The sequence below is a fragment of the Cicer arietinum genome, chromosome 7 (assembly GCF_000331145.2).
Source record: "Cicer arietinum cultivar CDC Frontier isolate Library 1 chromosome 7, Cicar.CDCFrontier_v2.0, whole genome shotgun sequence".
Taxonomy (NCBI): Eukaryota; Viridiplantae; Streptophyta; class Magnoliopsida; order Fabales; family Fabaceae; genus Cicer; species Cicer arietinum.
This window is the reverse complement of record NC_021166.2, coordinates 7,378,134-7,396,491: the sequence shown is the minus strand read 5'-3', so window position 1 is coordinate 7,396,491 and position 18,358 is coordinate 7,378,134. Positions and strand designations below refer to the sequence as shown.

The following is an 18,358-nucleotide window of genomic DNA, read 5'->3' as shown; positions in this document are numbered from 1 at the left end:
GCTGAACCGTAATTTATCTAGTTGTTACTATATGCAATTACTATATCTGAGAAAGTAAAAAGGGAAACCTAGTCCTTTGACGAACCTGTCGTGACCAGGTCCAGAAGAGTCAACTGTGTTGTTTTAATGATATACTAGAAACATCAGCACCACTAATGTCTAAAACGTAGGATATCCACTCATAAATATACATGTATATAATAGATAATCAAAAAAATATTAGGTCCTAAACAACGTGCCTCATGTGTTGTACGAGTATTGATGTCCACTCAGAAGCGTGTAGGACCAAAAAATTAATAATTTTTAATTGGACATCTAAACAACGTGCCTCATGTGTTGTACGAGTATTGATGTCCAACATGTGTTGGACATGGTACACGCCTAAAACTAGAGGTTTTCGTGCTTTATATCCCAACAAGGCACCCTTAACTTTATCTGAGAAAGAAGGGTATCAAAATGGATTATTTGAGGAAACCTTATGAGTTTCATGCCTAGAGTACATGATAATTGATAAGTGGGAGGCAGTGATTGCTATTTTCCTTGTTAAAAAATTAATCTCGTCTCATCCCAAATCATAATAAATTTTATATTTATGCTTATTTCAGGAAGCCAAGGTTCCTGTGAAAGAATATGCTTATGATGAAAAGAAGGTGGCAAATGTACAGTCTCACATGGTACATTCCTTCTTCCTCGCGTCTTAACCAAATTTTATTTATTATAGTAACCAACTGAAGCTTATGTTTCAAAGGAACATTTGTATTGTGTAGGAAAATTTGATTACCAATGAGTATTATTTGAACAAAATGGCTAAAGAAGCATATAGATCATACATATTAGCATACAATTCACATTCCATGAAGGATATATTCTGTGTTCAACGCCTTGATATGCAGGTACTGCTCTCACAGTATGTAATATTTTATAATTATTTCATGAATATATGTATATTGATGAAATATATTGTCCAAATTTATTTTGTTTATTTTTGCTCTTGTGCCTTGATATTTTAAATCATCTGTTACCTGGAATTTTTATCTATTCGTTTCATTTTGATTGAAAGCTTCAGGATAGGAGTAAATGGAATGGTTGATTGGTAAAGTAAAATACTGAACAAAATTGATCAAAGTTAAAATAAAATACTGAACAAAATTGATCAAAGTTAAAATAAAATACTGAACTCCTAGTTAAAAGGTAACGTCATATTATCTTATTACTGCATTATAGAGATATTTGAAGTTAAGTCTATCAAGTTGTAGATCTAGACAAGAGACTGGAAATGGTTCAGACTGAGTTAGACCTAATTTTTTTTTATATTGACGGATACTTTTATACTCTCGTTTTCTAAGCAAAAACTAAATGTCATTCATTGCTTTTTCTTGTTTTATTTTAACTGATGGGGAAAAGAAAGAATTATTGGCTTAATTTAACAGGAGCAATGTAAATATTCGTTTATTTCAGGATTTACTATAACAGAAAAATGTTGTGTACACCCTTGTGGTGGTATATTGGAGATAGTAATCATTTAGTTATTCGTTAGTTCTCTAAGAAAGCTATACATATATATATATATTTTTCACCTTCGAACGAGCTATAATTCAAACATGCATCCAGTACTATATGCTAATAAGCATGATGACTTGTTGAGAGATAAGTATCATCGTGGTTGAGCTTAAATTGTTTCCATTCTATAGCGTGTATACCCTGTCATAATATCAGTTTCTATACTTTGAGCAGGCTGTTGCTGCTTCATTCTGTTTAACAAACCCTCCAAATGTGACTGTAAACATAAACAGCAGTAAGCAAAGGAATAAATCGCGTAAAGTTGAAAATAGAAATGGATTCAGCCACAACAATCCTTATGGAAAGGGACTTGGTAATGACAAGCGGCAGTTTGTGAGGTATTAACGGCAAGCATACGGCTTTATGCAGATCCAAAAAGTTTTGGTAGTATCCCTAATTTTGTACAATTAGATTTTATTAGTCAAATTAGTCAACATAAGTTTATTCAAGCAATCAGAATTTCCTACAACTGGAAATATGTCTCAATATTCCTACCTTGTACCTGATTTATAACACCCCATGATATGTTTCCGGCTTGTAATTGTTTTATTGTTGTAAGTTGTATCATTACCTTTCAAAATAGCCTCTGAAAAGCAATGAGAATTGAATACTATGCGTTCAACGGAGCAATTTTTTGTTTATTACCTTAACTAGATATAAACTTCTGTATTGAGCATACACTTGATTTATTTTAAATATATTATTAATTGTATTTACAAGGATTTTTTTTCACATTGACATCATACTGACCTCACCATAAACATTCTATAATCAACGATTCTTTGAATCAAATTCTGCTGGAAGTGAGAAGATTAGCAATCTTTGTTGGCGCACATATTCTGACAGCAATGGTAGAGAATCTATACCACAAAGATGGATCACTTGACATCCATCTTGTGAAAGATTATACTGTCTTGAAGTTGTGTAGATGATTCAGGGAGAGCTGGATTAGGTGGGCTGATCATAAAGGAGCACTCTTTAGTGGTAGTGGATAGCATTCATCAAATTGCAAGATGATCACTCATAATTTGGTTCCATCATTTTGGAATATAGGCAAACTCTCTGGTCTTTTTTGAAGGGAAAATTAATTAAAACCTATTTTTTATCTCAAGTAAAAAGTTGAAGTATTAGGCTGATTTTGTTAGCTAACAAAAAATCAATACTGAATTATGCATACATTTAATGGGTTTAGTTGATATGAACTCTAGTGTAAAAATGTATCCGATATGATATGATATCAGTATATATTGGTTTTAAAATCAGAATCAATACTTCATAATATCATCCTTCCACTATAAAAAAAAAAAAAGTCAGTTTGAACAAAAAACGGTCATCTAATGACAAATGTAAATCATGTTAATTAATAAAAGGAAAAGTCAATACAAACTAACTAAAAAGGAAACAATATCATCATGATGACAATAAAGACTTTCTCATCCTATTATGACTAAAGCAACAAATAAACTAAACGCCTAAAAAAGCCTATCTAAAAAAACTAAACATTTAAAAACTCAACAAAACAAAACACCTAAAAACTACATCACACTCTTAAATCATGCCAAAGAATGACATAACAAAGATTGTGAATGATGTGATACTAATAGGTGTTATTTCATTAGCTTTAGAGTGTGCTATTGGTGCATTCTCATTTGCAGATTGTGGTGAAGGTGCTGTTGGTTCAATATCTAAAACCTTGATAATCAATTTTTGTCCTCTTGTACAGTGACCACTAACACCACTAATGAAGTAGAACAATCCCGGTCTTTCAAATTTGAAAATTGTGTTGCCATTGTTTCCGAAAAAAAGTGGGCGAGTTGATTTACATTTTTCATATTCTTCTTCACTTACCACCATCACTGAATCTTTCTCATACTTGAAACCTAACCAAAAGTTCAAAACAACCCTCCAAAATTATATATGTGATTAAGGTTTTATAATTCGGTATGCAACAAAGAATACAATCATAATTAAGGATCGTGATGCAACTACAATTTACAAAATGAATACAAAATTATATCATATGTAAGGTCTTAAAAGATATGATACATATGATTTACACTCACACAAATATACCTTCAAACTTCTTTTGTTACAATGTCACATTTTTTTTTATCATAGACCACAATGCAATCTTGTTGCAATATTAAAAATCGCAACAACGTGCATGTGCAACCACAATTTAAAATCTTTATATATTACTTTCTCATGAAATTGAAAACTAAAAATGACCTATCATAAATTATAAATATATGTGTGATAATTAAATTGCTAAGAAGTGGTAACTTACGAATAATGTCATCAATTTTGAATCTGTTTTGGGAAGCCCATTGGTTGTACATTTCATCATTGTCCTTTGAGTTAGGGACAACCCAACCATTTTTACCACCAACTTCAAATTCAGTACAATTGATGACCAAAAAATGGGAGGCAGAGAAAAGAATCAAGCAAAGGAAAATTAGGTGTGAAGCCATTTTTTGATTTTCTATAGGGAGCTCTAGTGAGATTAATGTTGTTACTTTTGAGAAATGGAAAGTGTGTCTTTGAGAAAAATGAGGTTTTGGACTTAAAAAGACAAGTGAAGTTGAAAATGAGAGTTTGTTAACGAAAAAGAGGGAGAGTATTCAGTAGCACGTTTTAGATGTAGTGGGCTTTGTGAGAGTTATTGCTAAACAAAATGCTCTATGACTTTGTCAAACTTGAGAAATTAATTCAAGAATTCACTTTAAATTATCCATATTCTTTTTTGCTATTGGCTCATTTGATTTGACGCTAAACACGTAAGTATATATATTCCACTTTTGAATAAACGGTTAACAAAAATTAAGGGCCAGCAAACCAAAACATATAATAGTTACAAGGAAAATGAAAAATGTTCTAGAATTTAAAGTTTTTTTTTTTTTGGTTCTTATTACAGAAGCTTATTTTTTGTTATTGTTTTCCATACATTCCCTCCCATATATATATACTTCTCTTAATTGATATTTGAATTGTGATTTGTCATTTTGCGACATTGCATGAGTCTAATTTGTTCCGTTAACCTCATCTTGTTATTACAAGTTTATTTATTTAGAGCTTATTAGTACTTTGTGTAAAAATATTCGAATACTTAATAATTGAACATGTCATACTCAAATTGTCTTCAATTTAATTCAACAAACTCTTCATAATAACTTATAAATAACATCTTAAAAATAAATTAAAAAATGTTCAATTAAATTCTATAAAGAAATTTATAATTGAATAAGCACCATTTATCAAAAACACGTATTTAATGTTAAATCATATATATACATAATATTTAGACGTACAAAAACATATGCATAATGTTTAGGATTTAGTAGGAAAACGATTGAGCATACTCCAGTTAAAGAGTAGTTGATATAATTCTATTTTGTTCTATGTTCAGCTGTTTCTTTGTATCAATTTCAGTTATTTGAGACTCTAATTATAGCTAGATTCAAGAATAAGTAGTTAGCAATTGCATGAAATGTTGCTAAACCACTTGTCATCATCTTTTTAATATGGTTTTTTTGTTCCTAAAAATCATGCTGATGATTTGCTTCATTTTTCAACACATTGAGTCAGAAACACCGTTTTCAGTGAACATCTAATAACATTTTGTGTGGGGCTTTTGTTTGTTAATATTTTGTGTGAGTCATTTACTGATGTGAAAGGTTTGTTGGTTTAAAGTATTTTACATGTTGGATATAGATGCCGATGAGTACCAAAATAATTGTGTTAAGTTTTGTGGTCTACATTAAAAATTTTGTGGTCTACACAGGGGATCGGACTTAGAAAATGTTTAAAATTTTTACAATAACAAATGTCTTCTCTTAGACTTACATTATTGTATTTATTTTTATGATAGAGACATGAAAATAAAAAAAATGTTTTATATTAAATTAACATCAATTAAATCATATACTATTATTTATAAAAAAAAATATTAGCATTCGTCGTTAAATTTTGTTTTAATAATTTTTAAGTATATGTTCAAGATTGGATTGCCTTTGTAAGGTTAAACTAACCAAAAAATATCATATGTAATATTAAGAGAGGAGTTTTATCAATCTGAATTCTAAACTAAAATGAGATGACATTTATTCTTTTTTTAAAGAATTGATAATAGATATATGTCCATGATTATTTATTTCTTTTATATAATAAACCCATGATTAATTGTGCCATTAAAATACATTATAAACTTCCAATACCTTGATAAAAGTGACACTCATGATTAATATTTACAACTGTGGGAAAATTTGAATTTAGTATTTTAATATTATAAAAAAAATTCTCAATTTTTTTATATATAGGAAATTTTAAAATAGAAATTTTTTATATGCAAATTTTTTCTCAATTTTTTACATATAAAAATTTTGAGTTTTTAAAATTTTTGGTATAATTTTTTTATATACTAAAAATTGTTTTTTATATAAAAAAGCTTTCTCAATTTTTTTTTATATCGAAAATTTCATTTCAAAATTGTTGGTATGTAGTTTTTTTGTTTTTTATATTGAAAATTTTAAATTTCTGATATGTTAATTTCTAAATTTTATTTTTGGAAAATAAAATTTTATATCAGAAATTTCATATTTGTATGGGATAAACAATGGTTCTAAAAAATTTCAATGATAAAATAAAAATTAAATTTTCAAAAATTATGATGATAGAGCTCAAGATATGGAGTATGAAATCTAATTTTGTGATTTAAAATAGCATTCCAAAAAAGTTTGAAGTTATTTGAAACCCAAGTAGCACTTATTCTTAGCCGAAAACAAATGCCAATTGCAAATAAACATTCAAAACCAAATACACAAATTTAAATAAGACCAAATGTTGTTAAGCTATTTGTCTTCGACCCCCAAGACAGTTTTTAGTCACATAGAGATCAATCAAGTGTTGAGGTTGGAAAAATGATTTGTAGATAAATGATATCCGTAGCTTTTCAATCCGTCAAATAACACTCCCATCCAACTTTTATGATTATAGTGTGTTTGGTGAGAAGAAATAGAGAAGAGAGAATAATGAAAGACAAAAGTTGGTAAGAGACGAATAGATTTACGCATACAAAAGAAACAAAAAATGAAATTAAATATATGTAGCTTCCATTTAAAATATATATTTAAAATATAATGAAAGACAATATATATTGTATCTCTTTTATATCATAAAAATAATTTTTTTGTTATATACACTCAAAATGATTTTTTTTTTTAGAATCCTTACTGTTGTTTTGTTTATGTGCTTTGAATTTTTTTCAACAAAAGCATAATAGGATGGTAAGTATTCCTTTTTAAAAAAATAAAAGTAAATATTAATTGGCTAATTTTTTCTTCTCCCATTTTTTCTTACTTATTTCAGCTACACTTCAATTTAAAATATTTATAATAAATAAATAATCTAAAATCAAAATTAAAAAAGGTATTTTTATCTTTCTTTCTCTCATATCAAACAATATTTTAAATTTACTATATTTTTCACATTTTGTACTCTTTCTCACTTATTTCTCTATTTTCATTTTTTTCTCTCAAACAAACATAACCTCAAAGGTCAGTATAAAAGAAAAATTACTCTTAAAAGCAATGGATATTTACCCTAACAGATAATTAGACAATTAGTACATTGTTTCATTTCAAAGGTTACCTACATAACATAATACCCAATTATCCTCCCATTTGTTTCATGGTAAGAAGTAAGAACCCCACATTTGTTTATACAAGTAATTATGAGAGAGGAGCGATACCTATATGCGTATATATCTCAAGATTGGTGAAGTCCTCTAACTAAGAGCATCTACAGCGGTGAACTCAATATGAGTTCTTTAGATGGGGTCCACTGTGCCACATCATCTTGAAGCAATTCACTCATTTTCTATTCCAACGGTGAACTCATCATGATTCAAGTTCTACTATGCCACATCACCCTAAATCAACTCATTCATTTTTTACTGTTTAACTTTTAAAAAATTATATTATATTCCATTATTTTAATTTATACATTAATATTTAATTTTATTATAACTTAAAATATTAATTTAAATGGAAAAATAAATAAAAAAAGTACGTTAATAAAAACTTTAATAAATTTCTGTAACAAAAATTGTGAAGAAAAAGTATGAGTAACAAATTGTTTCTATTAATGAGCTAACAATCGTAATTAAAGGAGAAAAATAAAGGCTAACGGTGGTATATTAGCTAAAAAAAGCTAATGGTTACAAAATTATTATTATTTAATAAATTAAAAAGAAGTTAACGACTATAAATTAATAAAAAATGATAAATTTATTATTATTAATAAATTAATAAAAGATAGCGGTTATAATTATATTATTATTAAATTGTGAAAGTAGATAGAAAAAAAGAAAAAAAAAAAAAAAGGTAACTGCTATGAAGCACCGTTCCTTCCTGACAGTACCGTGATGACACCTTGGCGCAACTCCAACGGTGAACCCACAAAAAACTGGAAGTTAAGTAATTACACGCTGGCGGACGAACTCATTTTCACTTCCGTTGTAGATGCTCTAAGTAGCGCACACGTGTGTTGCGAGATAGTAGTAAAATAGTGGGTGCTAATAGCATAACATAACAGTGTTACCCTTACTTACCCTAACAAAATTAAAAGGAGGTAAGCCCAAGGCAGTATCTGAAGAAAGATGAACGAATTATGAATCGATTCGAAAGGTTTTGAAAACAAAGTACAATCCAAACTGCAATATAATCTCCATCTCATAGAAATTGAAATTGAAATTGAAACTGAACCTGTTATTGCTGTGAGAAAGAATGGCGCAAGATTCTGAGAAGAGGTTTCGTTCGATCATGGATAAGCTCTTCCATTCTTCCAAATCTCCGTCCAACACCTACAGGTTTCTACTTTCTATCCATTACCATTCCTCACATTACCATATGGATTACTATTTATTATTAATTTGTTGTGTTTGCAGCAGTTCATCCGGTGGGGTGCAATTATCAAATTCAAGGGGTAAGAAACGTCCTTATCAATCAATTGTATCAGTATCAGGAGTAGTGATGGATTGGAGAGGGGATGACCAGTCGTCATCTTCAGCTGCAGCACCAGAACTTCAACCTCATCATCTCTGTCGACCATGGGATCGTGCTGATTTTATGACCAGATTAGCCACTTTCAAATCCATTTCATGGTTTGCTAAACCAAAGGTATGTTCAGCAAATCAGTTCTTGTTCATTTCTTTGCTTTATACCTGCATTTCTCTTTGGTTTAAACTACAGGGCAGGGAAGGGAATAGAGTAGAATTGAGAGCATGTTTCAATTTATGGAAACAACTTATGAGATGTTTGTAGGTTGTTTTCAGCTTATTTCTATAAGCTTTCCAGATACATCTTATGAAAACTGCTTATAGCTTATATGAAAATAATTTGACTTTATTTTATTTTTAGTTATAGAAAGGATTTAATTCGTGTGCACTTATATTGTTAGTCAATCATTACTGTTAAGATCATTATTATACTTTGACTTTTATCATAGTTTATCATCTTCTTCATTAAAGAAAGCCTCTTGCTCCTTGACTTCTTTTTTCCATGACACAAGTCAGCTGTATAATAAATAGCATTTGGCAACACTAACCTCCTTGTATCACCCTTATTCATCCTGTTTCCCTTAAATTTTAAGGCACATTTGTTATTTCTGATATTAACAGATAGTAAGTGCTGTCAATTGTGCTAGAAGAGGTTGGATCAATGTTGACGTTGACACCATAGCCTGTGAAGAATGTGGGGCACGTCTTCTGTTCTCTACACCAGCATCTTGGAATCACCAACAGGGTATGCTGTTGTTCTTATTATATAATTCACAAAAATACTCAATTTTATGAATTTTCTAACCAGAAGTATTTTTTACACAGTGGAGAAGGCAGCTTTGGTCTTCAGTTTAAAGCTGGATAATGGACATAGATTACTTTGTCCATGGATTGACAATGCCTGCAGTGAAACAGTCGCACGATTCCCTCCCATAACTCCTCCGTTATTAGTTGATAATTTCAGAGAGCGTTGTTCTGCTCTCTTGCAATTGTCAGCTCTTCCACGTATTTCATCTTCAGCAATGGAACACATACAAAGCCCGCTTCTGGATAACTTTCTTGGACAATCATTGACGCAGGAATCTGGAAATGGTTCAACCGAAAATTCTGGAATGGAAGATGCCGGTAGTCAAGAGGAAAGGAAATTGTATTACCAGGTACTAACAGGTTTTTTTCTTTCCTTTCTGCGAATTGAACATGGCACTTCCTTTACCATATATAATTTGTCCATTCTAGCTTTCTATGTAGCTACAGGACTGTTGCATTTCATTGACATTTTTAAGAAATGTTACATGTCTTTTTGCTTGGGAAGTAGTTTTTCAAAACAAACCTGGCTTGGTCTGCTATTCTTTTGCAAATGAATCTTAGGTGCTTTACATGATCATAATAGAAGTGGAAACTTGGTTGATGTTCAAATTGGTCTAATAATGGTTTACACAGTTTTTTTTTATTAAATTTCTTAATGCATTTGATGATTTTTATTTTATTTATATGGGTCTTGCTAAGAGCATTGGTTAATCAATCTATGTATAGAAATTTTATATTGGAAACCACACCATTCAATGCTTTAGTGATTCTCAAAAGCTGCAATGTCCAATAAAATCTTTATGATTTTGATTCCTTAACCAATGTTGGCTACTTGTTAGCATTTGTCTTGTCATATTAACGAGTTTTCATTATTTCATTTATTCTCATAAAATCATCTTAATATATCTTTGCATTTCTTTATTTCCTCCCATTTTGAATGATGTTTAGTGTTTGTTTAATTATGCAGGCTCAAAAGCTAATAAGTTTATGCGGTTGGGAACTTCGTTTTTTACCTTATGCAGTTGACTGCAAGAATGTATCAGATCAGTCTCATAAAAATTCAACTATTCTATACTGTCCTCAAGTAGTTGCTGATCTGAAGAATAACAATCTCACTGCCTCTTCTGCTGACAATAATGAAAGTTTGAAAATGGATGAAAATTCCAAGTATTCTATTGGGGAACAAATGGACCCCAATTCTGCAGTTTTAGATTGTTCCCTGTGTGGAGCCACTGTTGGATTGTGGGCTTTCTGTACAATTCCCCGGCCTGTAGAATCAGTCAGATTAGTGGGATATGCAGAAGTGAATGGTGAAAATGATTTTGTGATACAGAATTCGTTAAATAAAGATAAAAATGATATTGAAAATAGGCAGGGGGTAAATAATGCTGTGTCCGACATTGCTAATTCATCAAAGGACACATCTTCCAGTCTAAATATGACAATTGCAGGGGGTCCTCCCCCAACAAAGCAAACCTTCAGAGCAATAATATCTCTACCTGTTATAGGTCAGAATTTAAGAGCTCGTCTTTCTTATGATTATGATATTAGAGACCATGTTTTTGTTAATCGGGGCGGTATTCAGTCAGAATCACAGGAGATCAGGATTCAGGATAAAATTGAGAACACGGTTAATGTCTCTAGTGAACAATCTGTTCCTGTGTCAAGAGAAACTTCAAATTATGAGACTGGCTCTCAAGCAAGCATTCGTGACATGGTTGTAGACAATGTTTTAGAGGGCACCCATTCTGCAGTACAACCTTCTGGTGTTAAGGGAAAGATGCCTGTACAAGCAGAAACTGATGGATTGCCAAGTAGCTCTCAGGTTAGTGATTTTTTATTGCTAAAATGGGCACACTATTATATAATATTAGTAGAAAATATTATTGCCAAATAATTATTGCAATAACACTGAACAAAATGTGGAACTAAGATGATAAAATACAGGCGTTCCTTTGCTTGATCATAAGCAGTCTTGCTAGGACTTATTGTTTTGAAGTACGTTTTAACTATAATATTGCTCTGCAGAAAGACGTGGCAGGAGATGAAGCACTTTCTGTTTCACATAAGACCAAAGAAGGCAGTAATGTTGAAAGTTGTGGGGCCAAAGAAAGAGTAGAGAATCCCATTAACAGTGAAGATGTACATAAGAGTTTAGGTAAGCACTATGTTATATAGTTCCTTGATAAATCATTGTCGTTGAATATTTGAATGTGAAATTAGAGTGTGTGTGCATTCTGATTGGCATTTGCTTTGTTGCATGTTTGTGCATGCAATCTGCTTGTCACTATGAGAATTTATATGATGAGTGGAAAGTTTAAGTAGCCAGTTCTCTTTGCTTTTCAGGGAAGTTTAAGAATTCAACAGTGTCTGATAAAGCAATGGAATTTGATCCAATCAGGCAGCACAGACACTTCTGCCCCTGGATTGCATCGGAAGACGATGGAGAGCCTGGGTGGAAACAAACATTATCTGCTCTGTGTCGTCCAAAAGAACATTTGCCACATTCTCCTAATACATCTCCATCATCTATGCCCACTATTAAGGTATTTATTGCATGCCTTATTACTTTTATCATTGGATGGGCTATTATACAATGCAGTTAATTGGTAGTAACATCATGGACGAGAGTGCTTTAACAAATTGATACTTGAAGTAAAACCTAAAAGCTAAATATATGGGTTTAATTTGTTTAACCAGAGGTCATAATAAAAATATGTTTAACCAGAGTCATTCATGCAAAGTGAAAATAAATTATATGCGGTTAATAAAAGCACAGAAAGAATGATCATCTGATGATGTCCAATTACTTGCAGATTGGCTTGTCTTAGGAGTTTCACCATCTTACTATATATCATGTTTATGCAGGTTGATGACCCTGTTGGTTCAATCAGAAAGCTTTTCAATTCTCCACCTTCAAGAAGAATGAAGCTCACTCACATTTCAAGCCAAAATGCAGAGCATAGTTAGCTTAGACCCAGGTGTAAGATTGGTCTTAATTCAAGAAACCCTAAACCATTGTATACTGCAATTTTTCTTGGCATGTTATTCCATTTGAAAACCATGTAAGCTGTAATTTATGTATTAATAGCTCAATTGGTTTTTCTTTAGATGATGTTGGACCAATCACCCTCCTAACAAAAAAAAGTAATTTTTTGCACCTTGATGTTATTTACGATTACTTTGCCATTTGGAACTGGGCTGTAGTATGTTTTCCCCCATTTACAAGCGACATGGCAGGCTGTACATAGAGTTGGATAACGATTGAGATTGTCATTGAATGAATGTGTTTTTGATGTGTCACTGGAATTTAACTACAGAAGGGAGTAGAAAGTGGATACAATTTTGTGCTACTGTATTACACCACAGTTTGTAACGACAACTTTGGAATAAGGGCGGTTGAAACCCCTTTCTGCTACAACAGCCCTCTTGTCTCCTATAAGCTTTGCCACCCTGTAATAGCAATACAAATATAAACGATTAATTGTCAGGTTTCAACTGCAAATAGCAACAGACACAGAAAACAAAGAAAATACTACTCAAGGAACTATTTCAAACTTGTCAATTTGTCATGTTGGACATGAAGTAAGATTTCTTCTACGACTAAAATGGCAGCAAATACTTGTCTGTGATACTCACTTAAAATATGGAGAGCTAGTATTCTCTTGTACAGTTTTAACCTGACTAATTCTCTGCACAACCTCCATCCCTCCTACCATCCTTCCAATTACTAGAGACGAAGCATCTAATTCAGGCGAATCCTTTGTAGCAATGACAAATTCTGTCCCATTAGGCTCTCTTCCAACTTCTTCTTGATCAATCTCAAGCTTCCCTAGTCTTGCAACCAGTTTCAACTTAGGAGGTGGTTTCGACGGGTCTCTCACAATAATGCCTACACTCCCAGCCACATTCTTAGTCCCGGGGCATTTCGCATACATTCTCTCCCATTCCTCAACTAGATTTTCGGCCCCTAAATTGCTCCCTGTCTTCATAGCAAGTTCTGCATCGACCCCATAGGATCGAAGACCGCCATGTTGAACATAATTGGGCAGGATTTTGACAAACTCTTTCCTTCTGTAGCTTACACCAGCAGCTCCACTGACAATCTTGCTAAACCTCTCAACTCCTGCAGGGACATCATCTCCATATAGCTCTATAGTAACGCGACCAACTGGTTCTCCATCAATGGATACGTCGAAGAACACTTGTTTTGTAGGTTTTCTTTCATTGCAGCTGGGGGTGTTAGTGGAATTCTCTTCCATTTGGTCAATGTTGGCAACATCTTCTGCTCTTGCTCTGGATCCATCTAAAGCCTGAGCACCCAAAAGAAGCAGCAAGCAAGAGTTATTGATTGTGAGCTCTCGACGAGATAATCTGCATTGCTGTTTGAGAATTGGAAAATGTGTAGTAGTAGGTAATAGTTGGAATGATGAAGCTGATGGTGCTGATGTATGAGTTGGAGGGTTGAATGGTTGAGAGGAAGTGTGCAGTACTCTTGAGCTTTGCAGCATTTCTCTGTTTCTATTGACAGTGCTTAGGAATTGGATTATGTTAGTGTCTGCTGCAATTTCTCCGATTCAGCTGTTCCTTTGGAAAAGAAATGAAAGACAAAAGAACAATAGATAGAGTAACCGATGCTGAAGAGATTTCGTGGATAAGAAAGTTGGAAAAATAGCTATTTTCTATGGTAGACAATTGTTTGTTGCATATCAGAATTTTATGTACACTTTATGTGGGTCACTTTAGATATTGAGAACCAAATTTGAGGCAGAAATGAGCTAAATATATGTGCACACGTCTTCGGCCTTTCACTTTGAACCTATTGGCATTTGGGCTTTAATTTGATAAACCTATTAAAACTTCACTGTTCTAGAAGTGTTTGGTTGGACATAAGAGAAAAGGGCGAAAAATTAGGTGTTTTCTACTCCCGTCTCTCTATATATGTTAAAATGCACTTAGATATGTAAAATACATCTGACAAAAATTTGGGATTTTTGAAAAAAAACATAAAGGTGAAAGAAGAAGCTGACCAAAAATTATTGGAAGCACATGAAGATATTTGAATTAATGTCCTGATTTATTGAAAGAAAGGGGAAAAAGAACATAATATTACCTTTATAATTAGTTATGTAATTATATCTTTCTTTGATTCATAAGTGGAAGTGAAAAATTGCAAAGCTAATTTGATATTACCTTTAGAATCTTTGATGTTACATTTTATAATGCATAACAATAACATGTGTTTAAAAACACAATGATTTATTAATTATTGTGTTTCAATACAGTTTTTACTATACAAATTAGAAGTTCATCGTATTCTCAAACACATAGCAAACAATTCATTTAAAATATATTTTTAATGCATTTTTTCTTCTTCGGAATTTCTCCAAATAATATAGAAAAGTAGAGTTACAAATAAATTTGTAAATATCTACTAAAGAAATATGATTTTAGAATATTTTGTTATATATTTCAATTTAACTACTGATTCATTGAGTCAAAGTTGAACTTGATCGAGTTCACAAATGGTCCACGTTTTGTAACATTTGGAGAAACTTTTAGGGCTTAATTGACTGCGTTAGGGCTTATTTGACAGCGTTAATTATATTAGCCAATATACTATTTTTAGTAAACTCATTAATTTTACTAATTATAGTTAGACAAATCATGGCATAAGAGCTGCCAACATTTTGATACTAGTCTACAACAAATGCTACCACAAAAGGCAAAAGTCAACACGCCCCACAACAAAATAGTGAACGAATGTTTGCAGTGCAGCAAAACCAATTTTGGCAAAAACTGTGAAAATATATTATGCATATAAAAGGAAAACCAATTGATATAAATTGATTTATTAAAAAAAATTGGTATAGATTGAGCACACCAACCCATATATAAATATTTCTTATTTTGTATTTCTTACTCTATCTATCACAACCTTAAACACCACTTAAAAAGAGACCGCAAGAGTACATCTTAACGTAACAAAACTTCCCCAAACAGAAGAAACCAAAGGTCTCACACAGTGGCGGAGCTTGATTAAAAAGCTTGGGGTGGCCGCGGCCACCCCCTGTCCCAAGGAAACTCCGCCCCTGGTCTCACAGCCAGTCATTCAATAGAGTCACCAACTAGAATTCTCGATGTAAGTGGCATGTCTCTCCGAAAGTAGTTTAATCAGGGGATTCTCTACATCATTAGCAGACTCACTATTGTCTCGCCGAACTGTAATCTTCTCAACACCAGTGGTGACCACCACTTGCTCCTTGCGAGTAGAGAGTTCATTTGCAACAACCGCATGCATCTTGTACTTTTCAAGAGCAGCATTAGCCTTATTTAGAAGAATGCTCGAATCTGTCTCTAACTGTCAGCCAAAGAGGAAATAATTTTTTATCAATGTGTCAATATATTTTAGTCATGTCTTTCTATTTTAGGGCATCTGCTATTGAAACAGATAAATAGTCTCATCATATCACTACCAAGAGGTATTTTAATCCTTTCATGTGGGTTTATATATCAGATCTGAAATAGTTCATTTTCATTTCTAAATATCCTTGGTGGAAAACATAGATAATGCAGGGTGTCATCACATGAAGAGTTACACTGAACTCATTTTCACCCATGTATTTGATCAAAATTGTCAAATTTCCATATCAATATATTATTGCTATTTTAATAAATGCATTCCAGAGATTACCAAAATGGTAAAGGTCTATGTAGAAATCTAAAAACAAAAAGAAATTGGTTTTGGCTCCTTAGTTTTTTAACAAATACCATCAATACCTTGAAAGATATGCAGAAAGCAAGAGGAGCCCAGTCTATCCTAAGCACTGACAACATTTTTGGCACTTGAACAAGTTTCACGTCCAAGAGGTGAGACCCTGACTGAATTTTGTGCTCCACCTGCAACATTAACATGAAACAAATAAAAATATAAGCAAGTCTCAAAAGCTATTGCATTACAAGTCGTACTAGACAGAACACAAGCCACCATTCATAAATTTCATGCTTACTGAAATAGAAGCAAGACTTGTATACTTATATGACATTCTCTGTATTTACACAAGAAACTGAGGACAAAATCTCTAAACAGAAATTCCATCTCTGATACAAGCAATACTGAAAAATTATTCAAATGATGAATCTCTTGTCCCTTAACCAATTACATAATCATTTTAACCAAGATTAAAATCATATGGCATCAAAACTTTCATGGAAGTAAGAACTAACATATCATATTTATACCATATCCTTCCAAGGAACATAATAGTCAGATACTGCAGCAGCAAGATAAAACATTGCACGTGGGCCAATACACCTCATTGACATTGCAATAATCTGCAACATCTGCAAAACGTAAGGCAATTAGCATTGACTAATTAGTGCAGGAAAATTTATTATTTTAAACATCTACAATAAAATTTACAATAAAACAAGGAGCTCTATTTTCCAATATGACGAACAGGTTAAATAAAAAGCACAATAGTTTAATCCACATCCATGGGACAAACAGGGAACAAGAATAAGTACCATATAGGAGATTTAGATGTTCTTATCTGTTGCATCAAACAAGACTTAAAATTTAGAAACATCGGCTAAGCTAACCTGAAGATACTCAAATATGGTGCTGAAAGGAAGTTTTAACAAGTGACCACCGGCGACCGCCTGCAGTGGAACGAAAACCCCAATGAGGCTATAATTACATTTGATAAGCTAAAGCTAGTGTGCAATTAGAAAAAAGAGACAAAATGAAATTACATAAACAAAAAAGAAGATAAATATGTAAAGCACAAAGTCCAATCTACAGATCATACAGTATGATGATCCAGAATAGCCCGTTTCACTGATTCAGAATAAGCCTTCCGAACTGAAATAAAAAAAATTGTTCAGAAAAATCAAGAAAACAGGAGTTGATTTTATAAAATAGCAATACAAGAAAGAAATGAAGCAAGCATATTAAGTCACAGAATAGCTAATGAAGTATAAAGTTTTTAGTAGCCTTCATCTGAGGAATAGGAAAGAAAAGTACATTGTATGATGAAATCATATAGGCACACTTTGGTTCGCCTATGATGAGCCATAATAAAGAGTAAGACTCGTCTAAAAGAATATTTGCTCACTGAGACACTTAATATCATCATACCATACAACATTAATAACATGCATTGTCAAGTGTTTTAGTCATTCAAGATATCAAGTGCAATGTATATATGTAAATGTTGTCTCTAATGTGAATGATTGTTCATACGCTAATAGGTATTAGTCTATTTATGTATTTATGGCGTGAGAAGAAGGGAAGATAGAAACTGAAAACCTTGAATATTTGAGTCATTGGTGGGCTCAAAGCATTCAAGTAAGGGATCATCAGGAAGGGATCTGCAAAATGGCTGGAAACTTCCCCTGCATAAATATATATTGGTAATCAACACATCAAACATAAGAAAAGGCTAATTGCAGGACCAGAAATTTACCTACGATGCAGAAAGATAACAGCATATCCAGCCTTCAGAAAGTACCTGCAAAATCACCATCAACCTATTCTTTCAAGAGAATTGAAATGAATATTTACTGGTCTGTTTCAACAGAAACAAGGCAAGTGCATCATACTCTGTGGACGTGGCCCCTCTATGACCTGAACTGAAGTTGTCAACATAGCGGACGCACCGTTGCTCCAACGGAGCAGTGGTACCACCAGAAGTCACACAGACAATTCTCCTGGCTTCCCCATTTCCTGGACTCCCAATAACCAGCATACATCATTTAAAAGAGAAGCAACACAAAAATAAATATGCAAATTTGAATGTCATAGTATAATCTGGCTTACCCGATGATGAAGAATTATGTCGAATGAATTGATTCAATTTTTGAGTTATTTCGTCACTGCTGTGCAAAGGAGGAGCAGAGTCAAAAAAGGCTTTGATTTGCGCTTCAAGGGTTTCC

The 18,358-nt window shown here is 32.5% G+C and overlaps 5 protein-coding genes across 7 annotated transcripts in view; 2 read left to right on the top strand and 3 right to left on the bottom strand.

Moving 5' to 3' along the window:
• The window catches only part of LOC101510961 (ATP-dependent RNA helicase HAS1-like), a 9,772-nt gene extending 7,571 nt beyond the window's left edge, over nt 1–2,201 (top strand). Inside the window, exons 12-14 of one of the 2 annotated variants that reach the window (XM_073363838.1) lie at nt 606–674; nt 768–893; nt 1,735–2,201. In XM_073363838.1, the coding sequence (XP_073219939.1) occupies nt 606–674; nt 768–893; nt 1,735–1,905 (366 nt within the window). In that variant the 3' untranslated portion in view covers nt 1,906–2,201. The remainder of the gene's footprint in view (nt 1–605; nt 675–767; nt 894–1,734) is intronic. The other variant, XM_073363839.1, reaches the window with a different exon arrangement.
• Nucleotides 2,202–2,895: 694 nt separating this feature from the next.
• Nucleotides 2,896–4,192, bottom strand: LOC101510639 (early nodulin-like protein 6). Its single transcript, XM_004508529.4, has 2 exons — nt 3,848–4,192; nt 2,896–3,440 (listed from the first exon to the last, which is right to left on the bottom strand). Exons 1-2 carry the CDS (start codon nt 4,029–4,031, stop codon nt 3,109–3,111), a joined length of 516 nt encoding a protein of 171 aa, XP_004508586.1. The 5' UTR covers nt 4,032–4,192; the 3' UTR covers nt 2,896–3,108.
• A 3,982-nt stretch (nt 4,193–8,174) lies between these two features.
• Nucleotides 8,175–12,531, top strand: LOC101510093 (uncharacterized). Of its 2 annotated transcripts, none has more exons than XM_004508528.4 (8): nt 8,175–8,425; nt 8,507–8,735; nt 9,236–9,359; nt 9,440–9,771; nt 10,389–11,246; nt 11,450–11,579; nt 11,768–11,967; nt 12,290–12,531. In XM_004508528.4, the coding sequence occupies exons 1-8, from the start codon at nt 8,343–8,345 to the stop codon at nt 12,389–12,391; spliced, it is 2,058 nt and encodes a 685-aa protein (XP_004508585.1). In that variant the 5' UTR covers nt 8,175–8,342; the 3' UTR covers nt 12,392–12,531. The 2 variants fall into 2 exon arrangements, with proteins under 2 accessions (XP_004508585.1, XP_004508584.1); XM_004508527.4 differs by having other exon boundaries at nt 8,504–8,735.
• Nucleotides 12,532–12,674: 143 nt separating this feature from the next.
• On the bottom strand, nt 12,675–14,158 carry LOC101509777 (peptidyl-prolyl cis-trans isomerase CYP26-2, chloroplastic). The gene is made up of 2 exons (XM_004508526.4): nt 13,061–14,158; nt 12,675–12,874 (listed from the first exon to the last, which is right to left on the bottom strand). Exons 1-2 carry the CDS (start codon nt 13,930–13,932, stop codon nt 12,772–12,774), a joined length of 975 nt encoding a protein of 324 aa, XP_004508583.1. The 5' UTR covers nt 13,933–14,158; the 3' UTR covers nt 12,675–12,771.
• Nucleotides 14,159–15,257: 1,099 nt separating this feature from the next.
• On the bottom strand, nt 15,258–18,357 carry LOC101497791 (phosphopantothenate--cysteine ligase 2-like; the record flags this gene model as incomplete). Its single annotated transcript, XM_004508570.4, has 9 exons — nt 15,258–15,782; nt 16,202–16,321; nt 16,664–16,765; nt 17,024–17,083; nt 17,233–17,285; nt 17,733–17,818; nt 17,890–17,934; nt 18,026–18,149; nt 18,243–18,357. Coding segments are annotated over 9 exons (945 nt in total), but the record flags the coding sequence as incomplete, so codon positions are not given.
• Nucleotide 18,358: the final 1 nt, after the last annotated feature.

Coding starts and splice junctions, on each gene's coding strand:
- LOC101510093 (XM_004508527.4), top strand. CDS start 8,343: ATGGCGCAAGATTCTGAGAAGAGGTTTCGTTCGATCATGGATAAGCTC. Junction 9,360..9,439: donor ATCTTGGAATCACCAACAGG/GTATGCTGTTGT, acceptor TTTTTTACACAG/TGGAGAAGGCAGCTTTGGTC. Junction 11,247..11,449: donor GATTGCCAAGTAGCTCTCAG/GTTAGTGATTTT, acceptor ATTGCTCTGCAG/AAAGACGTGGCAGGAGATGA.
- LOC101509777 (XM_004508526.4), bottom strand. CDS start 13,932: ATGCTGCAAAGCTCAAGAGTACTGCACACTTCCTCTCAACCATTCAAC. Junction 12,875..13,060: donor ACTAGCTCTCCATATTTTAA/GTGAGTATCACA, acceptor TTGCTATTACAG/GGTGGCAAAGCTTATAGGAG.
- LOC101510639 (XM_004508529.4), bottom strand. CDS start 4,031: ATGGCTTCACACCTAATTTTCCTTTGCTTGATTCTTTTCTCTGCCTCC. Junction 3,441..3,847: donor CAAAATTGATGACATTATTC/GTAAGTTACCAC, acceptor ACTTTTGGTTAG/GTTTCAAGTATGAGAAAGAT.